The sequence below is a fragment of the Myotis davidii genome, unplaced genomic scaffold (assembly GCF_000327345.1).
Source record: "Myotis davidii unplaced genomic scaffold, ASM32734v1 scaffold31, whole genome shotgun sequence".
In the NCBI taxonomy this organism is placed as follows: Eukaryota; Metazoa; Chordata; class Mammalia; order Chiroptera; family Vespertilionidae; genus Myotis; species Myotis davidii.
The window spans coordinates 3,672,298-3,691,279 of NW_006283639.1; the positions used below are offsets into that span (position 1 = coordinate 3,672,298).

General features: G+C 36.8%; 1 protein-coding gene and 1 pseudogene across 1 annotated transcript in view; both read right to left on the reverse strand.

The window, feature by feature from the left end:
- Positions 1 to 335: 335 nt before the first annotated feature.
- LOC102751751 (transmembrane protease serine 11B-like protein) overlaps positions 336 to 18,982 on the reverse strand; it is a 19,986-nt gene continuing 1,339 nt past the window's right edge. Inside the window, exons 2-10 of the mRNA XM_015565866.1 lie at positions 12,633 to 12,748; positions 8,659 to 8,777; positions 8,495 to 8,562; positions 6,055 to 6,215; positions 5,349 to 5,387; positions 4,663 to 4,837; positions 3,672 to 3,931; positions 3,055 to 3,197; positions 336 to 1,118 (exon numbers count right to left, since the gene is read on the reverse strand). Of these exons, the coding sequence (XP_015421352.1) occupies positions 957 to 1,118; positions 3,055 to 3,197; positions 3,672 to 3,931; positions 4,663 to 4,837; positions 5,349 to 5,387; positions 6,055 to 6,215; positions 8,495 to 8,562; positions 8,659 to 8,777; positions 12,633 to 12,748 (1,243 nt within the window). The 3' untranslated portion in view covers positions 336 to 956. The remainder of the gene's footprint in view (positions 1,119 to 3,054; positions 3,198 to 3,671; positions 3,932 to 4,662; positions 4,838 to 5,348; positions 5,388 to 6,054; positions 6,216 to 8,494; positions 8,563 to 8,658; positions 8,778 to 12,632; positions 12,749 to 18,982) is intronic.
- Positions 14,943 to 15,597, reverse strand: LOC102771757 (annotated as a pseudogene).

The window sequence follows — 18,982 nt, forward strand, 5'->3', positions numbered from 1 at the left end:
ATGCAGCCTCATCCTCAAGTGTAACTAGGAGCTTCCCTTGCCCACTGTATGCCCCTGATCTGGCCCAGCCTCTCCTTCCTGCCTCCTGGTAGCTGTTTAACTACACTGTTGCCCTTCCCCAAGTATTTGACCAAGTAGAAGCAATAACAGAAAAATAAAAGAAGGAAGTCACCTGCAAAACACTAATAAGAAAACAAACAAAAAGAAAAGAAAAATGTTATATTGAACAAGGATAATCTACTTTTATTTTTTTCCTTTATTTTTTTAAATTTATCTTTATTGTTGAATATAAAATACATTAGACATCTCCATGTCTTCTTTTTATATATGTTACAAATAAAGAATTTCTACAGAAGCTTGTATCAACATTGAAGAATTAGTGCACCTGGTATCTGTAAATCTAAGATGAGTTGTTTCACCCAGTTTTGCTGGTGGTGAAATTCTTTGACTAAAAGAGTTGATTAGCACCCAATTAAGAGACTCTAAGTTAGTGCCTAAATTCTGACAAGATTTAGTTCACAATCACACCCCTTCCACAACAACTATGATCTGAGGGCAGATACAGAACATTCCAACCCACTTCTCAGAAGGTGTTGGTTCCAGACTCTCACAGTGTTGCCTGGTAACTTGCAATAGACAAAAACATACTTTCATAATTCTACAAAGTCTGAATGCCTAAAACCAAGAGCTGTATTTCATGATGTGGGTGCATGAAATAGAAAACAACTAGTAATTGTCAGTTTTTTATAAGAGTGCTTTCTTAGGCCTTTTTTGACTAAACATGAGATTTCTTCTTTTGTGGCGTCTGCTTAAAATTAAAGTTCATAAATATTCCCTCAGGACCACAGTTTTTTCTAAACAATCATTGTATATGCTCATTGGAAATCCACGTTACATAAGGCTTAGGAGTAATAGGTTAAAATGACCTAAGATAGTTTCTACAAGATACTTTTCTCTTAAATACCAGTCTTGGAGGCAATCCAGTTGCGATAGGCAGTCACTCGCATATAGACACCTGGCTTGTTGATTTTTCCACATTCTACACCCCAGCTCACTATTCCAACAAGGTACCAAATATGTCGAGAATTGGGATAAACCAATGGTCCTCCAGAGTCACCCTAAGTAAAACAAAAAATATTTATCATTGTGAGAATTTACTCCCAGATACTTAATTTACCCTGTATGAAAAGCCAAGATGATGTTTGTGATTCATGCTTCATAAAGATCACAGGGAGGTACATGGTGTAAATCCATTCTTCATCCTTAATCATAACTGTGACTGGCCAGAATGTAACTGTAATCATCCAGAATATATTCTCTGGGGCTCTTAGGAGTTGACCTGAGCCTTGAAGGCATGAACTGGTAGGTTATAAGGTCTAATTCCATGAGAAAGCTTTGGGAGACATATTATTAATAAACTTGCAATAGAGGGCTTCCTATCTGAGAAAAGTAGCCAGACCCCTAACCATGAGGAGGCTAAAAATATAAGAAAAAATGAGCTAAAAATAATGGAAAACTTTCTGAGACAGATTTTCTTTTTTCTTGTTGGTAATCCTCATCTGAGGATATTTTTCCATTGATTTTTTTAGAGAGAATGGAAGGGAGGGGAAGAGAGAGAGAAAAAGAGAGAGAAAGATTGATTGCCTCCCACATGCACCCTGACAGTGTATGGGATGGAGCCTGCAACCAAGATATGTGCACTTGACCAGAGTCAAACCTGGGACTCTTCTGTCCATGGGCAGACATTCTATTCACTTAGCCAAACTGGCTAGCTAGGACCTACGAATGATTCTTTATTGAAATATGATCAAGATTATGGACTGTGCCGAACCGGTTTAGCTCAGTGGATAGAGCGTCACCCTGCGGACTGAAAGGTCCCAGGTTCGATTCCGGTCAAGGGCATGTACCTGGGTTGCAGGCACATCCCCAGTGGGGGATGTGCAGGAGGCAGCTGGTCGATGTTTCTCTCTCATCGATGTTTCTAACTCTCTATCCCTCTCCCTTCCTCTCTGCAAAAACTCAATAAAATATATTAAAAAAAAAAGATTATGGACTGTGATGCTAGACTACTTGTTTTGGATGCCAGCTTTCTCACTTAATAGCTGTGTGACCTTGTGCAAATTACATTACTTTCTTCTGCCTCCATTTCAGTATCTATAAAATTATAATAATGATAGTAGCTACATGACAAAGTCATGATTAAAAGGATTAATATTTGTAAAGGACTCCAGTTTGTGCTTGACTCAGAGTAAGTCCAACATAAATGTTTGTTAAACACTTATAAACACTCTAGAGTCCCAATGCATGAAATCTGTGCATGGGGGAGGGGGGAAGGTAGTCTCTCAGCCCAGCCTGCACCCTCTTGCAATCCAGGACCCCTCGGGAGATATCCAATTGCCAGTTTAGGCCCGATCCCGCAACTGTCAGTCGGACATCCCTCTCACAATCTGGCTCCTAACCACTTGCCTACCTGCCTGCCTAATTGCCTCTAACCACTCTGCCTGCCTGACTCATCACCCCTAACCACTCACCTGCCTGTCTGATCTCCCCTAACCCTTCTGCCTGCCTGCCTGATTACCCCTAACCACTCGTCTTTCTGCCTGATCACCCCTAACTGCTCGCCTGCCTGCCTCATCGCCCCTAAACATTCTACCTGCCTGCCACATCGCCCCTAATCACTCTGCCTGCCTGCCTCATCGCCCCTAAACATTCTGCCTGCCTGCCACATCGCCCCTAACCACTCTGCCTGCCTGCCTCATCACCCCTAACCACTTCTGCCTTGGCCCCTGTCCCTGCTGCTTCGTCCAGAAGGACATCTGGAATGATGTCCGGAAGGTCGTTAGGCTGTCCAGTCTAATTAGCATATTATGCTTTTATTATTATAGATGTTGCATATAGGAAAGAATCAGTTTAGTGCCACAGCTGAGGGAGTTTGACAGATTGTCGAAGTACAGATTAACTTAAGTATAGAATTCTCTTCATGTTGAAAATTTTCATAAAATAATAGCAGTTACTTATATTTGTATGACCAATGTGAATAATGTTCAGATTTACCTGGCAGGCATCAATATGTCCTTCCATGTACCCAGCACATAGCATCGTGTCCTGCACCATACCATTATATGCTTCCCTAGAATTACAAGTGTTTGTATCGATAATCTTCACAGGTGCTTTCTGAAGTATCGTTGGGTATTTACCTAAAAGAAGTAAATATTCTCAGCAAAAGAGCTGCTCTGAAACAGAGCAAGATGAAAAATTTGGTTTTTCCTTTGTGCATAAGACCTATATTTGACTCTTGCTATTCTTAGGATGAGAAAGCTCTCTTAGCCCCCTCGCAGTAAAACCAATGAAAAAGAAATGTTCAGAGAACAATTTGAACCATCCTCCTAGTGCTGCCTTCCTATGCCTTTGTCTCTCTTTTTACATCTTTGAACCAGAACTTTCTCACTTAGGTTCTCCAGCTTAGAGTTTTCACAAGCTGGTCTCCTTAGAATGTTCTAAAGCAAGGCAATTTGCAAAGCCACAGCTCCAAATGCAGCATTTTCTGAGAAGTTACCTGGGAGTACTGGGCACCCAGAGGTAAACAATGCCTTTGACTCTGTACCTAACTCACTAATTTCTCTTGTTGCTTTTGTACCTTACTCACTATGTTAAGATTTCCCTGGACTTACCATTATACGAAAGTGCTCCCCATCCTGTAACAACAACGCCTTCACCTGGTAGAAAAATCTGTGTGGCTTCGGGAAGACAAACTCGATGGACATCGTTCTTAAATAAAACTTTTTCAGTGAGCAGTATAACTGCAATATCATCATGATGTTCGCCTGGGATGTAGTCTTCATGAATAATAATTTGTTGAACATAATGTTGCATATAGGGGGGAGTTACTTTGGTGCCAAAGCTGACAGTATAGTTTTTTGGATTTAGTGTCCTAAAGAAACAAAAATCATTTTGTATTTACTTCAAAGTGATAGAAATACGATCTGCATCTATTAGACCCCTTTCATGACATTAATTTTTCCTTCCTTGATAATCCGTTAATAGTGATAGAACCTGACTTTTAAATTAATTTTAAAAGCCTTCTTTGACTCCTTTCAATATACACTATGTAAGGCTATGAGGATACATATATAAAAATAAACCCATGCCTTCAAAAAATTTAAGTCTAATGAAAGATGGCATAAACACAGGCAGTTATGATTGCTTAAATGATTATGTATATAATTAGTGGGACCACAGTTATATACATGCACTAGGAAATGGACCATTTCTTGGGGGATGTAGCATTTTGGGTGAAACTATAGAGCTGAGTCACATGTGACTACAAAATGACAAGGGGACAGGCCCATGAAGAGGGGGGGGGAGTTATGAAATAGGATGATGTGTTTTAGCAACTACAAGTAGTTGCAGTATAAAGTGACATGAGATAAGAATCATGTGAGATAAATATGTCATAGTATGAATGAATGACTCTTACCATTTTTATTGGTAAGGTAGGAAAGCCTTAGATTGGTTTACCATATCATTTATCTTCCAAACCTTCCAGGACACTTTTGAGAATGAAAGGGTGCGCTACTGATAATTAAACTGGGATAACAGAGGTCAACTGGGAACGTTCCCGGGCTTTTGGTCCCCCTAGCCTGGGCAACATGATGAACTTACTTTTGAAAGCAGTGAGCTGCAGTCACCAGGTATCTGTCACTGATCAAAGATGCCCCACAGTAGTGTCGGCCATTTATTTTGAGACTTGCTTGCCAGGGCCATTCTCCTTCCCGAACATTGGAACCTCCCTTGACTCTATCATATGTAGCTGATATCCTTGCTCGTCTCCCACAGCCTGTCAGAGGGAGTCAGTTTTGTTCCATTGAGAATAGGAAAATAATGTTGATTTGATGATAAAGCTGAGAGTGAAGTGAGATATTCTTGTATGGTCTGTCTGACAATATCTTACACTGGTAGGAACAGAATCATCTCTATAGGAATCACTAGCAACCCCAGAATCACCTCCATAGGACCTCCAAGACATCTCGGCACTTGAAGAGTGTAAAAGCTGTAGGAGGCATGTAAAATCATGGTTAAGTCCATGGCCTCTGCAACCATACTCCCTGGTTTGAGTTCTGTTCCCACCTTTTACAAGTTGGTTGAATTTAGGCAAATTATGCCACCTCTTTGTGCTTCAATTTCCCCATCTCTAAAATGGGGTGATAATAACTAATTTAGAATGGTTTAGAATGGATTAAGTAAGTTGTATGTAAAGCACGTAGACCTGTGCCTGGCCAAAAGTAACAAATCTTGACTTATGTTTTAGATCATCTTAAATATTTAAAGTAAAAGGTATCTGAACTTACGGTTGTTGATAATCCTTTCAGTATCGACCTTATTGGTTTCTGAAATAGAACAAAAAGGACATGGTAAATGAAATACGTGGCATTAGTCCATTGGCCCTGGAACCCATGGAATGAGATGGTAGGTACAGTAACACTCTCAGGATAAAATGTCGATAGGAAGGAGAGAACGTGGGTTTATTTGAATTCTTCTTTTACTGTATGTGAATGTGATATGAGTATCATCTTCATAGTTCCATGTGAGAGATTTCCTTCTACTTAATTAAAATTATATTGTGTATCACCTAGAGTGGAAAACTACCAGTGCCTTCCTTTGTAAGAACAGGAAGTCCCCACAAGTGAATCTGATTCCTGTTAGCATACAAACATAACTTTTGAAAAGTGAGCTCTCATAAAAGCAGATACTATGCAGTTTTTGAAAGCCACAGGAGATCATGAAAAGAAAAGCAAGACACACCATTACTTCTAGGAACTGTTCAAAGGTTTACTACCCATTTTTGAATAAGAATTAGCTTTTTTCCCACCAGAACCACTTTTAAGGTGTGACATTATGATTTGAGGGTTTTTAGTAATGAAGAATGCTCTGATGTAAAACAATGACATTCATTTTAAAAAAATATTGAGGATCAGCTTTGTTTCTGGTGCTTGTGATATGTGTCCAGATAAAAAGAAGAAAGCAATACTGCTGTCATCTAATGCATGAGCTTACCCACAAGCCTAAGAGAATTAGGATCTGTAGTCAAGGATCCTGAGTTGTTACTGAGCATCTGCTGTAAGATGCTTTCAATTCTTCTTCTTGTGTTTGCCTTCATTGATCTGGGAACCTTGAACATCAGCAATATATGTGCTGTCACGCTGTTGCTATCAGGACTGGAAACAACATAAAGGTGTCATATGTTGCTAAAAAAATTACATTTCTTTCTTTTTTCTGATCTTACTGATCTTTCTTATCTTGATTTCTTCTGATTTTTAGGGGTCTGTGCAGTACCTTCACTTTAATCACAGGATTATGCTTCTAACTACATTTTATTCGGTAACAGTATATATGCAGCTATATTATTCAGTTTAGAAGATAAATAGTTCTACAAATCTGAAAAATAAGAAAGGCCAGAGGCACAGGGTAGAAGAACTGGGATCATTTATTCAAACATTCATTAATCATTTATTGAGCAACTGCTAGACAAACAACTGGGCCATGCAAAGGTGACTAGGACACATTTCCCACCCTCGAGAAATGTCCAGATTTCTAAGAGAGATAAAATATGTATACAAGTGACTATAATAAATATATCAGAAGTGGTAAGATATTTATCTTATCTGCTGATAATAATAATAAAAAAAAGATAAGTCCCTTTTTACTTAAAAGATCATAGAAATTTTCATGGAAGAGGTGACATACACACTGGCCCTTAAGCATTTTTATTGCTGCTTCATGATCAAGCAGAAAATGTCATCAGGTGAAGAAGAGGAGGAATAGTACTCCAGAATAACTAGAGAGCAGTGACATTAATTGGTGTTTATTGGCCATCTGCTGTGTTCTAAATACTTGCTTATCACATTTATTATCACACTCAGTCTCCACAGTGACCTTGCAGCACAGGTGTCATTATCTTCATTTGATAGACAAGGAAAACTTGAGGTTCTGAGAGGTTACCTATAGTGCTCGAGATTGCACAGCTACTCAACTAGGATCCAGATTTAGTACGATTGACTACAACCTGGCTCTTTACATGTGCACTCTATCTCCCTCTGCCCAGTCAGCTAGTGGCAACGTGTCTAAGAGACCGGACTTAGGAAGGCCTTTAATGCTAGCCAAAGGCCAGCAGTGAAGAGAAATTGAGTAAAATCATGTTTGAGGAAGATCACCTGATGGTGGTGCTCAAGGCAGATTTGTTTGAAACGGAGAAGGAGAGGAAGCTCAGGAGGCTGGCTAATGGAATTGCCAGGCATCCTTGAGGGTAGTGTCTGAAGTGACACTATTATGCTTTGGATCTCCCTAATGAGCTACCGTCTTTTGGCGTATAAATCAATAATCATTCCCAGGAAGCATTCAGCTCATGGGAGTGAGAGTTTGATTATTGTCACAGGGTGTGCCAAATGAGACACTACCTCTCCATCCCTTCCTATAGATAGCTGAAGTTAATAGAAAGATTATCTTGGTATCAAGAAAGGAAGTCTTTTGGTCGTTGCAGTTTTGTCTGAGAGGTACATGGCCCTTTAATTTTAGTCTTCTATTTCTTTCCAGTACTAAACCTAAACCTCAATGTTAATGCTAGTTGAAATCTTGATTTATTGTGCAATTCTAGCAGTTCCATGAGTTCCAGAAGTAGGGGAAAGGTAGACAGTCTGGTGGCATTGATGAAGGTAGCAGCATGATTCCCTTCATTTGAAATGTGTTTATTTGCAAATTGTTGCATGCGTATTATCTTCTTTGATCCTGAGCACAGTTTTATGGGTGATGCAGTGTAGGTGTCATTATCAACATTTCACAGGCAGGGGAGCAGATGCAAAGTGGTATGGTGACTTTCCCAAGGTTCTAGGGCTCCTAAGTGGCAAAGGCTGAACTCAGGTTGTCTACTTCCTATTCTAGGATTCCCTCTGCTTTTTCATGCTACTCCAAACCCACATGCAGAGAACACAGCACAGGTATTTCACTTCTTGCTCTGGAGATATACCATGCTTTGATGCCTGAATATCAAAGCATGGTATAGATATGTTCTTTTCCCTAAGAACTCTAGAACAGTTCTATTAAGGGCTTAGCTGACTTGCAAGGAGGAAGACAGGAGAAAACAAGATCTGTGTTTATGCTACTGCTAAATAAAATGTCAGAGCATCAAACATCAGTCTAAGGGACCATCTAATTATGTTGTCTGAACATAAAAAGTTAGGAAACCAGAGGGATATATTTTCTTTAATTTAAGGATTGATAACATTTTCAATAGGTCTAATGAACTCAGTTATATTGCCTGATATTTCCTTTGGTTTTATACTGAACAATTAATCTGACACTTAGCTTAGGACAATATTGAATATTAGTAACTCATTGGCTAATTACTGTAACATATTTATAGTAGACTTTTATAGGAGAATTATAAGCATAATAATATTATGGTGGGTTGATCTGTTTTATGTTACTGTTAGTTACTTACACCAGTGTGATAACTTGAGAATTGAGATATTGTTTGTAAATGCTAGAACTCTGAAATGCATCAGCCATCTGTTAAAGAGAACACATAGAGTCAAACATCAAATTCCAATAATATATTTATATTTCAGAGAATTAATGAGTAAATATAGGAAAATACTAATTTACCTTAGTCTCAAGAATTGTGCTAAGATAGTTATTTTCTGATGATGTCTCTCTTTCATAATTTCTATTGTATGGGATATCCAGAACCTTAAAGTTACCTTGGTAGTAGTAGACTGTGTTTTCTGTGAGATAAAGAAATGATGCAAGAATTATTTAAGTGAAATGGGTTTACAATCCAGATATAGATGACATAGTAATACCAACTAGTAAGAACTGTGCTCATATTAGATATTGATAAATGCTGTGAATCTTTCTGTCATGGTTGATTAGATAACCTGGGCATTGTGAAAACTATTTATAAGACCAAGAATGAAGTAGATATATATTAGACAAAAATCATAAAGAATTGCCACATCTTGATAAGACAAGTAGGACCATATATAAATAAAATTTCTGTCTAGAATAATCAATTGTCAGACAATAAAAATAGTTACCATTTATGAAGTACTTACTGTGTAAAGATACTTTACAAAAGCCAGATGAAGTATACCCATTTTTTCAGAGAAATGTAGTCTTAGAGATATGCAGCAACTTACCCAATATCACATAGCTAGTAAGAAAGCCAAGGATCAAAACTTGGTCTGTCCAAAGCCCACAATTAATCCATTACATTTCCTTCCTAAATTTTCATAGACACTAAGCTGTTTGGTATCTGATGTATCTTACCTCTAATCTTAATCGATATTAAGCATCTAAGAATATGTTAGATACTGTATAACTCTATCTAGCATATAATAAGCTCTAAACAAATGTTAATTTTATTTTGCAATATAATTATTGCCTTTAAAAACTATTTTGTGGAAGACACAGGCTCAATGAGGATTAAATCATTACTAATGAGATATCCATAAGGATAATTAAGTGATAAAGTTAATTGTGATATATGAATTCAAAGAAGGGAGATACTATACTTAAAATAAAATATGAACTATTTTGCTGTCATAAATGTGAAATACTTTACAGTGAGAAAGGTAATGAGAAAAAAAGACAGAAAGTGCTAAATAAAATGCTGAAAATGGGTTGGTTATAAATAATGATATATGAATGAAAATTATCAATTGTAGTTAGCTTACCTGTAAGTCATGGATCCTTTACTATGGAGGCTAAGTTTTGCAATGGTAGTTTATTAGGTTTTACCATAAATATCAAAAGTAGACCTTGAAAGTATTCAAATTCATTTTTTATAATTTACTATTCACAATAAATGCTTCAGTTTTTTTATTAAATTCCTAAATATTCATTACCTGTTACAGCAATTAGGCAGCCATGAATATCTTTCAATGTAGAAAACAATAAATTAGCAAATTTTTATTTCAACTGCATGGAGCATTTTTCCCAAGTACAGTGGATAAACTGAATATTTAATTGTCTAAGACATTTAAGACTAAGAAACCATACTCTGGAACAAGGAAATCAACCCTTGAATATCGTATTTTTAATTTAATTTTATGCAGCAACCCTAATGGGCCACTGTGCATACAGCCATTGTGCTCTGTTGGTACCTGATGAGATGAAAATAACCCCTTAGGGATGAGGTATTGATAAGACTTACTTAGACTTTATGATTAACATTCCCAGCTCTATTGGTTCAAATACCAATAGGAATTGAGAAAGATGGAAAAAGGGGCAGAAAGAAGGAACATGTTTTATAACTTCTGCATGTCTTGGTTACTTATAACTTATTTCTGTAAGGAAAACTTACACAAACACATGATGTTGTCATTTTGGGGGATTCATTTATACTAGGAATTCTCTATTTAATAACATAGTTTAAGCATCAATTATGAGAACATATATATTTGAAGCTGTCAGAGTATAAACACTTCTATATTATCCTGCTTTAAATTCCAGATTGGGTGGGGGGGAGAAGAAAAAAAGATGGAGGGTTTAAGTTGAAGGGCAAAAAAGAACACAGCCATGGCTCCAAATAAAAAACTATGAAGCAAATATGACAAAAACTGAAATATACACTAAGGTGAGAAAGGATATAGAGCAGAGATTCATCTCCTCACAAGTTGAGATGAATAAAGATTTTTCTAAAAGTTCTCAATGATTCTATGATTCTAGTAATAAGACTTCAGATTCTAGAAAAAGATAAGGAATATTTCTGTAGAGACTTATTTTGACACTGCAGAATGACAGCAGTGAAAATAAAAGTGAAACCATACTACTGTGACATTTTTATTATATGTGGTCTAATCTCCCAGCTGAGGCAACTTGCTGGATCTAACCTGGGGTGAAGGGAAGAAGTCAGAATCCCTCTGCCATAATTCAGAGAGTGTAAATTAAGGAACTATCCTCAGGGCAACCCTGGCTTCTTAAGCGTTAAAAACTGAAGGTAAATGTGCTCCAGTGTTAAAGAAAAAAAAAAACAGACTGAATAAGAGAACATTTGAGGGGACAAACCAAAATATAAGCTCCAAACTCCCTTAGCCTATGAGACACCCCTAGACTCACTTCCCACAATAATCCTTTGAAAATAGTCTTGTCCAAATCAAAAAGAGTAAATAATAATTACAAAAAGGATCCAGTAGGAAGCTTTTTATAATTATCATGAAGCAGAGGAAAAGTTTTTACTAGTACTTCCCATTTTCTTAAAGATATTATAGAATAAAGAGCTCAAAATATAAAATTTAGTGAAGAAGAAAATCTGGAGGATTCAATAAAGAAATGGAAGAGGAGCCCTGGCTGGGTGGCTAAATTGGTTGGAACTTCATCCTGCACACCAAAAGGTTGCGAGTTCAATTCTCAGTCAGGGCATGTACTAGGATGCAGGTTTGATCCCTGGTGGGAGTGGGTATGGTAGGTGATCAATGTTTCTCTCACATCAATGTTTTTCTCTCTCTCCCTTCCTCTCTCTAAAATGAATAAGCATATCCTCAGGTGAGGATTTTTACACAAAATTTCTGTACTATTTATTAAGGTTCAGAATAGAATTAAGACATTTTCAGACATGCAAGTTGTCAAAAACGTATACTTCTCAGAAAGCTCCTAGAGTATAGTATACACTCTACTATAACTGAGTAAATAAAATGATAAAAATAAAATACGAAATACAGGCATTAGAAAATTAAGTCCAACAGACAATTGAAAGTAATCCCCAAGATGTTACTAAAGGAAAATCCCAAGTGAATTGCTATGTAGCCAGGATGTGAATGAGTACAGAATCCTCATATTCCATATGTGAATAGACAAAACCAGTAATTGAAAAATTAGGACATAACAATATTATGAATCAATTTAAAGGGTTGAAAGTGGTTGCCTCTGAGAAACTGGAAATAGGGGAGGAGGAGCTGCATTTTTTATAAACAGCTCTGCCAGTTAGACTCTAAATTATGAGTATATATAACTTTGTAGGGGTAAAATCCAATCATGCCAAGGTCATGGAAAAAAGGTTAATGGTAAGCATATTCAAAACTAAAAAAACTGTAGTGATTATGATTACAGACCAGAAAGAAGTGTTATAAACAATGAAAATGTAAAATAATAATAATATTGCTTATAAATTGCAGGGAAGTGTGGGAGAAAAATGAGAAGTATGATGATTATTTTTTGTCTTTCATAGAAGGATATAAATACAATATTGTCTACAGTCAAAACATTATTTCTAATAGTAACTCCAACTATCCTCATCTTTTCAAAGTCTTTTATCTATGTTAAAGGGATTTTTATATTAATATTTATTAGGAATAAAAAATAGTCAAAATGCAATATTATTTGTTTTATCTTCTTCACATGAAATAAGTAATACTTTAATTATAAATAACATATATAATACCATCTTGATAGAGTACATTTTCTGCCTATCAAATATGTAGCTATGCATTCATATCTAGTATATTCTTCGATCTGTGATCCCAGAAAGAAACATTTTAAATAGAGGTAGTTCATTGCTTGCAATTGTCTCTTTTTTTTTGTAGAAATGGAAATAAAGTTTACAACAAACTGTAATAAGTAAAAATGTATATTTTACCAACCTACTACCAGAAAATGAACCAGGAGACCAATAGTTATTCCCAGGATTGCCAACACTCCAAACACAATAAGGGCAATTATCCATAATGGCAAAGATGTACGGGAAGTTGTGACTGGTCTGAAAGAAAATGACATACATATGAAGAACATATTTAAAAAATACGTCATTCTAAATATTTGTTTTTCCTTTTGCTCATATCTAGAAGCTCCACAATTTAGGCACAGTAATAGCAAAAGACATTTTAAGACGAGAGAGAGAGAATAAAGAGGGGAGGGAAGAAGGAAAGCCCATGAGCTTTCCTTTATAAGCAAACCTCTCTGGATCTGTGCTATGAAATTATTTCTCAGGAGTTTGATGATTGGTGTGCCAAATTACCTATACTTAGCATCTAGTTCCTTCCCATGATCAGTGGATAGTGATACAGTTGGTATCAGTAAGTGACCAGCTTGCCAGGTTGCAGGGTGGAGAATTGAAATGTCTTAAAAGTTCTTAATGCCTAAGCCTATCATAATACTTAAAGTATGATCATAAGCCTATCTTATTTATTATGTCCTTATTATATATAAAACACACACAAATGTGAAGTGCTATATTGGGTCAAAGAAGTGTTCATCTCTCTTATTAGTTTGTTTATGGATATAATTCAAAAAACGATTTTTTATAGACAAGCATGGTATAATCAACCTACAACAAATAAGATATTTTCACTGTTTCATTTATACAACCAGACACCTGGTGCATGACATTCGTGCACTGGGGGGGGTGTCCCTCAACCCAACTTATGTCTTATCACAGTCTCTGACCCTTCGGGGGATGTCCACCTACCTGCTTGGGCCTGATTCCCAGCAGGTGAACATCCCTCTCGCAGTCTGGAGCTCTCACAGTCCAGGACCCCTCACTCCTTACTGCCCGCCTGCAGTGGAGGCAGGAGAGGCTCCCGCCACTGCCTCTGTGCTCACCAGCCATGTGCCCAGCTTCTGGCTGAGTGGTGTACCCACTGTGGGAGCACATTGATCACCAGGGGGAAGCTCCTACATTGAGTGTCTGCCTCCTGCTGGTCAGTGCATATCACAGCAACCGGTCATCCCACCGTTCTGTCAATATTAGGGTTTTATTATATTGGATAAATACTGGTATGTGTTGAGAGCCACTGCTTAAGTTGAAATATGTGTAGAACTTTCCAGACAAAGAGGCATGGAAACATGTCTAAGAAAAGGAAACAACATGTAGTGCTCAAAGAATAGCCAGCAATTCAATTTTCTTGCAGCAAACTGTGAGGCATGATGATTAATTTTATGTCAACTTTGGCTAGGCTTGGTCCCAAGTTGTTTGGTCAATCGCTAGTCTACATTTTGCTGTGAAGATATTCTGTGATAAACTTTTATGATCGGTTGACTTTACAAAAAGATTACTCTCAATAATAAAGGAGATAATTCAGCCTCATCCAATCAGATAAAGTTTTCCATGGCCCAGCTAAAGCTGAGGTTTCTGGAAGAAGAAGGAATTCTGCCCTGGGAGTGTAACATGGAAATCCTACTTGAGTTTGCAGCCTGCCAACTTGTCCTATGAATTTCATATTTTCCAATTTCACAACTTTGTTAAGTAATTCCTTAAAATAAAATCTCTCACTCTCCAGATGATAGTTAGCTAGCTAGCTAGATGATAGATTAGACAGATATGATGAGTGCTATATAGATAGATAAATATAAATTTATGGGCATATAGATATATATAATGTATTATATCCAATTGGATCTACCTATCTATAATCTATCTATCTATCTATCTATCTATCTATCTATCTATCTATCTATCTATCTATCTATCTAAAGAGATTTCCTCCAAACAGGGCACGCCACCCCTGGCACACGTGCCAAACATGGCACGCCAGTAACTTTGCTGGCACGCGAAACCCTCTCTTATAATCTTCCATTCACAATTTTTTCCTTAATATCGACTTTTTAATTTTTCAGATAAATTCAGTGTAGGTGCCTCTCAGATAAATTAATAATTTTACATAACAAGTTATCTTAAAGACCATAGACATGGATTGACAAGAGAGGGGAAAATAAATGTATTTTTCATCATCATATACTGTTTTTGTCGCTCGAATGAATTTTATTATTTCTTCAAGGTTCTTCACATATGTACACCTTAAGAGATATCAAGTAGGCATAACATGTTCTCAAAAAATTAGGGTTGGCACACAGAAGAACTTTGAGTCAGAGATTTTGCTGGTTTTGGCACGCACTCACAAAAAGGTTGCCCACCCCTGTCCTATAGGTTCTGGTTTTTTTAAATTTTTTTTTAACAGTAGCAGTATGATTTGTTAAGCTGGGCCTTAGTACAGGCGCTGGAGCTAGCCCATGGTGCTATTAATATACAAAGCCGGGACATTCTGCCAGTTCTTTTTGAGCAATGACACCAGGAAATTGACAACTAAGTGGATGTTGTACACAAGCTCACCTGTCATCTTCACGTGGCCAATAGCCACTACCAGACACAGCATCTTCTTCATCTGGAACTTGATTGTGAATTTCACCTAATCGATTTTGGCCACCATGTTCTCATTGAGGGTCAACAAGGAAGGGAACTTGCCAACCTTATTCAGTCCTGGGCCCCAGATTCGTTGGATCTGCTTGATCAGAGATTCTGAAGCCAAAAAGGCATGGTACAACTTGACGAGTTTCTTACTCTCATTGAGTTTCTTCAGCACCTCGATGTCCATATGGGGGATATCCAACGCCTTGGCCTCATTACAGTGCTGCTGCTCCCCCAGAACATATACAGAGAATTTGGGGTGGGGAGTGGACTTAGGACTAACAGTGACCGAGAAGTGTTTGTCCTTCTGAGGGTCATAGTTCTTCAAACTGATCTGCAGTCTCCAAAAACTTCCGATACTTGTGCTGGTTCCTGTGCAGGACTTCCCACGCCACCTCGGTGTTTCAGGAGACTTTGCTGCTCATAATTCCTAGCTGCAAAACTAGGTTGTGTTTCTTTAGAGAATCCTGACATCAACAGAAAGGCAACAACAAGAACCACCTTTGATGTCAAACAAAGGTATTGATATTTTGTCTTATATGGTGGGTCTCCTCCAAGTGTGATTGGAGGATGACCTTAGCCAGACACACCTGGGAGTGTTTATTAACTATGCAGGTTAGCATATCCTACCTCAGATCTAATGAATCCAGATTCTTAAAAGGGCCTGAGAATTTTCACTTTAATTCTCCCGGTGCTGCAGATTCTCACTTAACCATGTCAACATCAGGGGCAGTGTTTATGATATATTGGATTTCAGATCAAAATTAATTGGGTTGATATTTTCAAGAGAAAAGACAATTTTAATCCTCACAATTTTTTTTACTCTCTTTGAAACTATTTCACATTTATTTTTCCTCAAACCTCCAGCACTATCTGGTCCATCCTCAGTCTTAGCTGATAGTCTTATTTCCTAGGCTACTGAGAAAAGGCCGGGCATCAGAGGAGAATATTTACAACTCCATTATTATATTTTTGAACTCTTTATCTGTACCCTACACTCTGCTTTTTCTTCATAGTTCTATAAATAACTATGCCCCTGTCATATGCCAAACTCTCCACCATCTCATTTCACTTTTAAACCTGTGTTTCCACCTGTTTCTAATCTATGTGCCAGTTATTTCAAACTACTCCAAGTTCCATGGCAACCCAACTCTTTCATGTTTCCATATCCTTGCACATTCTGATCTTCTACCTAAAATGTCCACCTCAAGTCTACCCAGTGAGATTACACTCAAACTTTATTACTCAACTCTGTCATCCCCTCTTCACCGACATAGGCCCAGCCTATTATGTGTCTACGTTGAAAGTAGTTTTTATTTTTATATGGAAATCATTTTACTTATAGTTGTGACCATGTTGTTGTCTGGGGCCATGTCATTATTTGTTGTTTTATACTTAGGGAATAGGGTTGTGTCTAGCACATTATAGATAATACTTTTTGAAGAAGTGAATGCATGAAGGCAAGGGATATTAAGGACAACTAGATCGTGAAGGATAGATAGATAGATCAGAGGAATACAGTTTGTGGAAAGCCTTCAGTGCTAATCAGAAGAGCCATGACTATCATGAAGACATGTGGTGCTTAAGAAGATGAATCTGCAAGTAGTCTGCATGATGATAGTTTAAAGGAGAGAGAAAAATGAGAGGACCAATGAGTAAAGAGACTACTGTAATCTATGGGAACGTAGCGATGGAGTCCTGGATGGTGGTAGCAAGGAAAGAAAGTGATTAATTTGAGAAAGATTACAATATAATATTTGTCAGAACTTTGTAATTAGTTACCTATATTGGTAAAGGATGGGAATATGTTAAAGATGACATAAGTCTTTATCTCAAGAATTAAAGGAGAGTAAATGAAGCCTAGAAGAGGTAACTTGAGGATAAAAATGATAAGTATTTTATATCTTGAGCTTAAGAGACATTTTAATTTCCAGTATACAACTAGAGATATCAGATCGATAGTTAACATAGTTGTGGATATCAACTGAGGAGTCATCCAAAAATAAGAACGAAACAAAGCTGTGAAGCTAGATTCGTGTATTTTAGTGCATGCTGTATGAAATATTATGCAAAACTGATATTTCTCTTTTTAAGACAAAAATTTGTTTCCATTCTAACTACAACTAATTTCTTGATTTTTCAGCCATTTCTTGAATTGCACAGTCATATTGTTTGATGTTTCTCAAAAGACTTTAAATTGTCAGTTTGTTTCTTAAGTGTCAAATTCAAAATATTGTTCACCCTTCATTGATACGTTAGCACTTACTTCATAACATAAGCATTCAGCTCCACCAAAACTGCTTTGCTCACTGCTTGGTTCTCTACACCCTTAGTCCACACCCTTTCTTTACTTTTCTTTCTCCCATGAACTCTTACTCTTTTTTTTCCCTTAATAGTTTCTTAACTGGGGATTATATTTATACATTTCTTATATTGACTAGTTTTATCTTTAAATATTTACCTTCATATAGATTTGTGAAATTTTTCTCTTATTTCTACAGTTTAAGAACTTGTATCATATAAGAACATAAGTAAATTTAAATCTATTAAAATTTAATCAAATAAGATGTCTTAGAATGCATTTAGACACAATCGTTTGAAAAAGAACTAAAATAACATCCTCATTTTCAACTGTCCTTCATTGAAAACAGTCTAGAATTGTATATTTACACTTCCTCTCCTCTTTGTCCACTTTGATTATTGCTTGTTACTAGCTCAGATGCTCCTCTGGGTTATAGCGATCTTTAGCTCATAACCTAAAGATCTTACAAACTATTACACAGATTAAATAGCTGCTTAAAAGTGACAGACTTCCCAGGCAGAAAAATCTCTCAGCTACTTAGCCAATCTTTCTGGTAGTTCATACTACAAATTCTTCTGTAAAAAAAATCACATAAGAGAACTTACTGAAAGAGCATACAGAATATTAATTATAACTTGTTATTAAAAACTTCTGACCATGAACTACTTTGGCAAGCTACCTTGGCAAGCATCTAGAACACAGCTTTCTTTTGAGATTTTTCCCATTTTATCCTGTAAGACTAACTGTAATTTTAAAAAATGGAATTGATAAAATGTGGCTTTGAAGTCTTAATTTCCACTCCCAGTGTTCCTTTTCTTCTCTTGGTGTTCATCATTCTGGCAGCCAAGTGCACCCACAGGCTTGACTAAGGTCTCTTCAAATGCACCTGCAGAATCAATCATGTTGCCAAATCCACTCAAGCTCTTCCTGATAATCAGATTAATGGCTCACTCTGAGTGGCTAACCACTGAATTGGGGTTTAAAGCTTTCCTAGGTAACTAGGAATGCTTAGGAACAATGGGTTAATCCTTTGAAATCTTTTAGGTTGGGAGTTCACACAAGTATCAAAATGTTGAAGGAGATGAAGGAGGTGGCCTATGAGTAAAAAGAAAATCACCCACCCAGCATAAAAGTGATGACTGTATTACAGGCAAAACAAACAAAGCAATTGTGTTTCCACTCTACTGCTAAATGTGTATGATCACTTTTTTTTTTTGTGCATAAAAGTGATGACTGTATTATAGGCAAAACAAAACAAAGCAATTGTGTTTCCTCTCTACTGCTAAATGTGTGTATGATTACTTTTTTTCTGATATATCAGAGCTGAGATTAATAAGAAAACATCAGGGTAGGAGTAATAAAACATCTTTAATTAAAAATATTTACTTTAGTTCAAGAAAAAATATTCTTACTATATCTTAATAAGAAAACATCAGGGTAGGAGTAATATAACATCTTTAATTAAAAATATTTATTTTAGTTCAAGAAAAAATATTCTTACTATATCT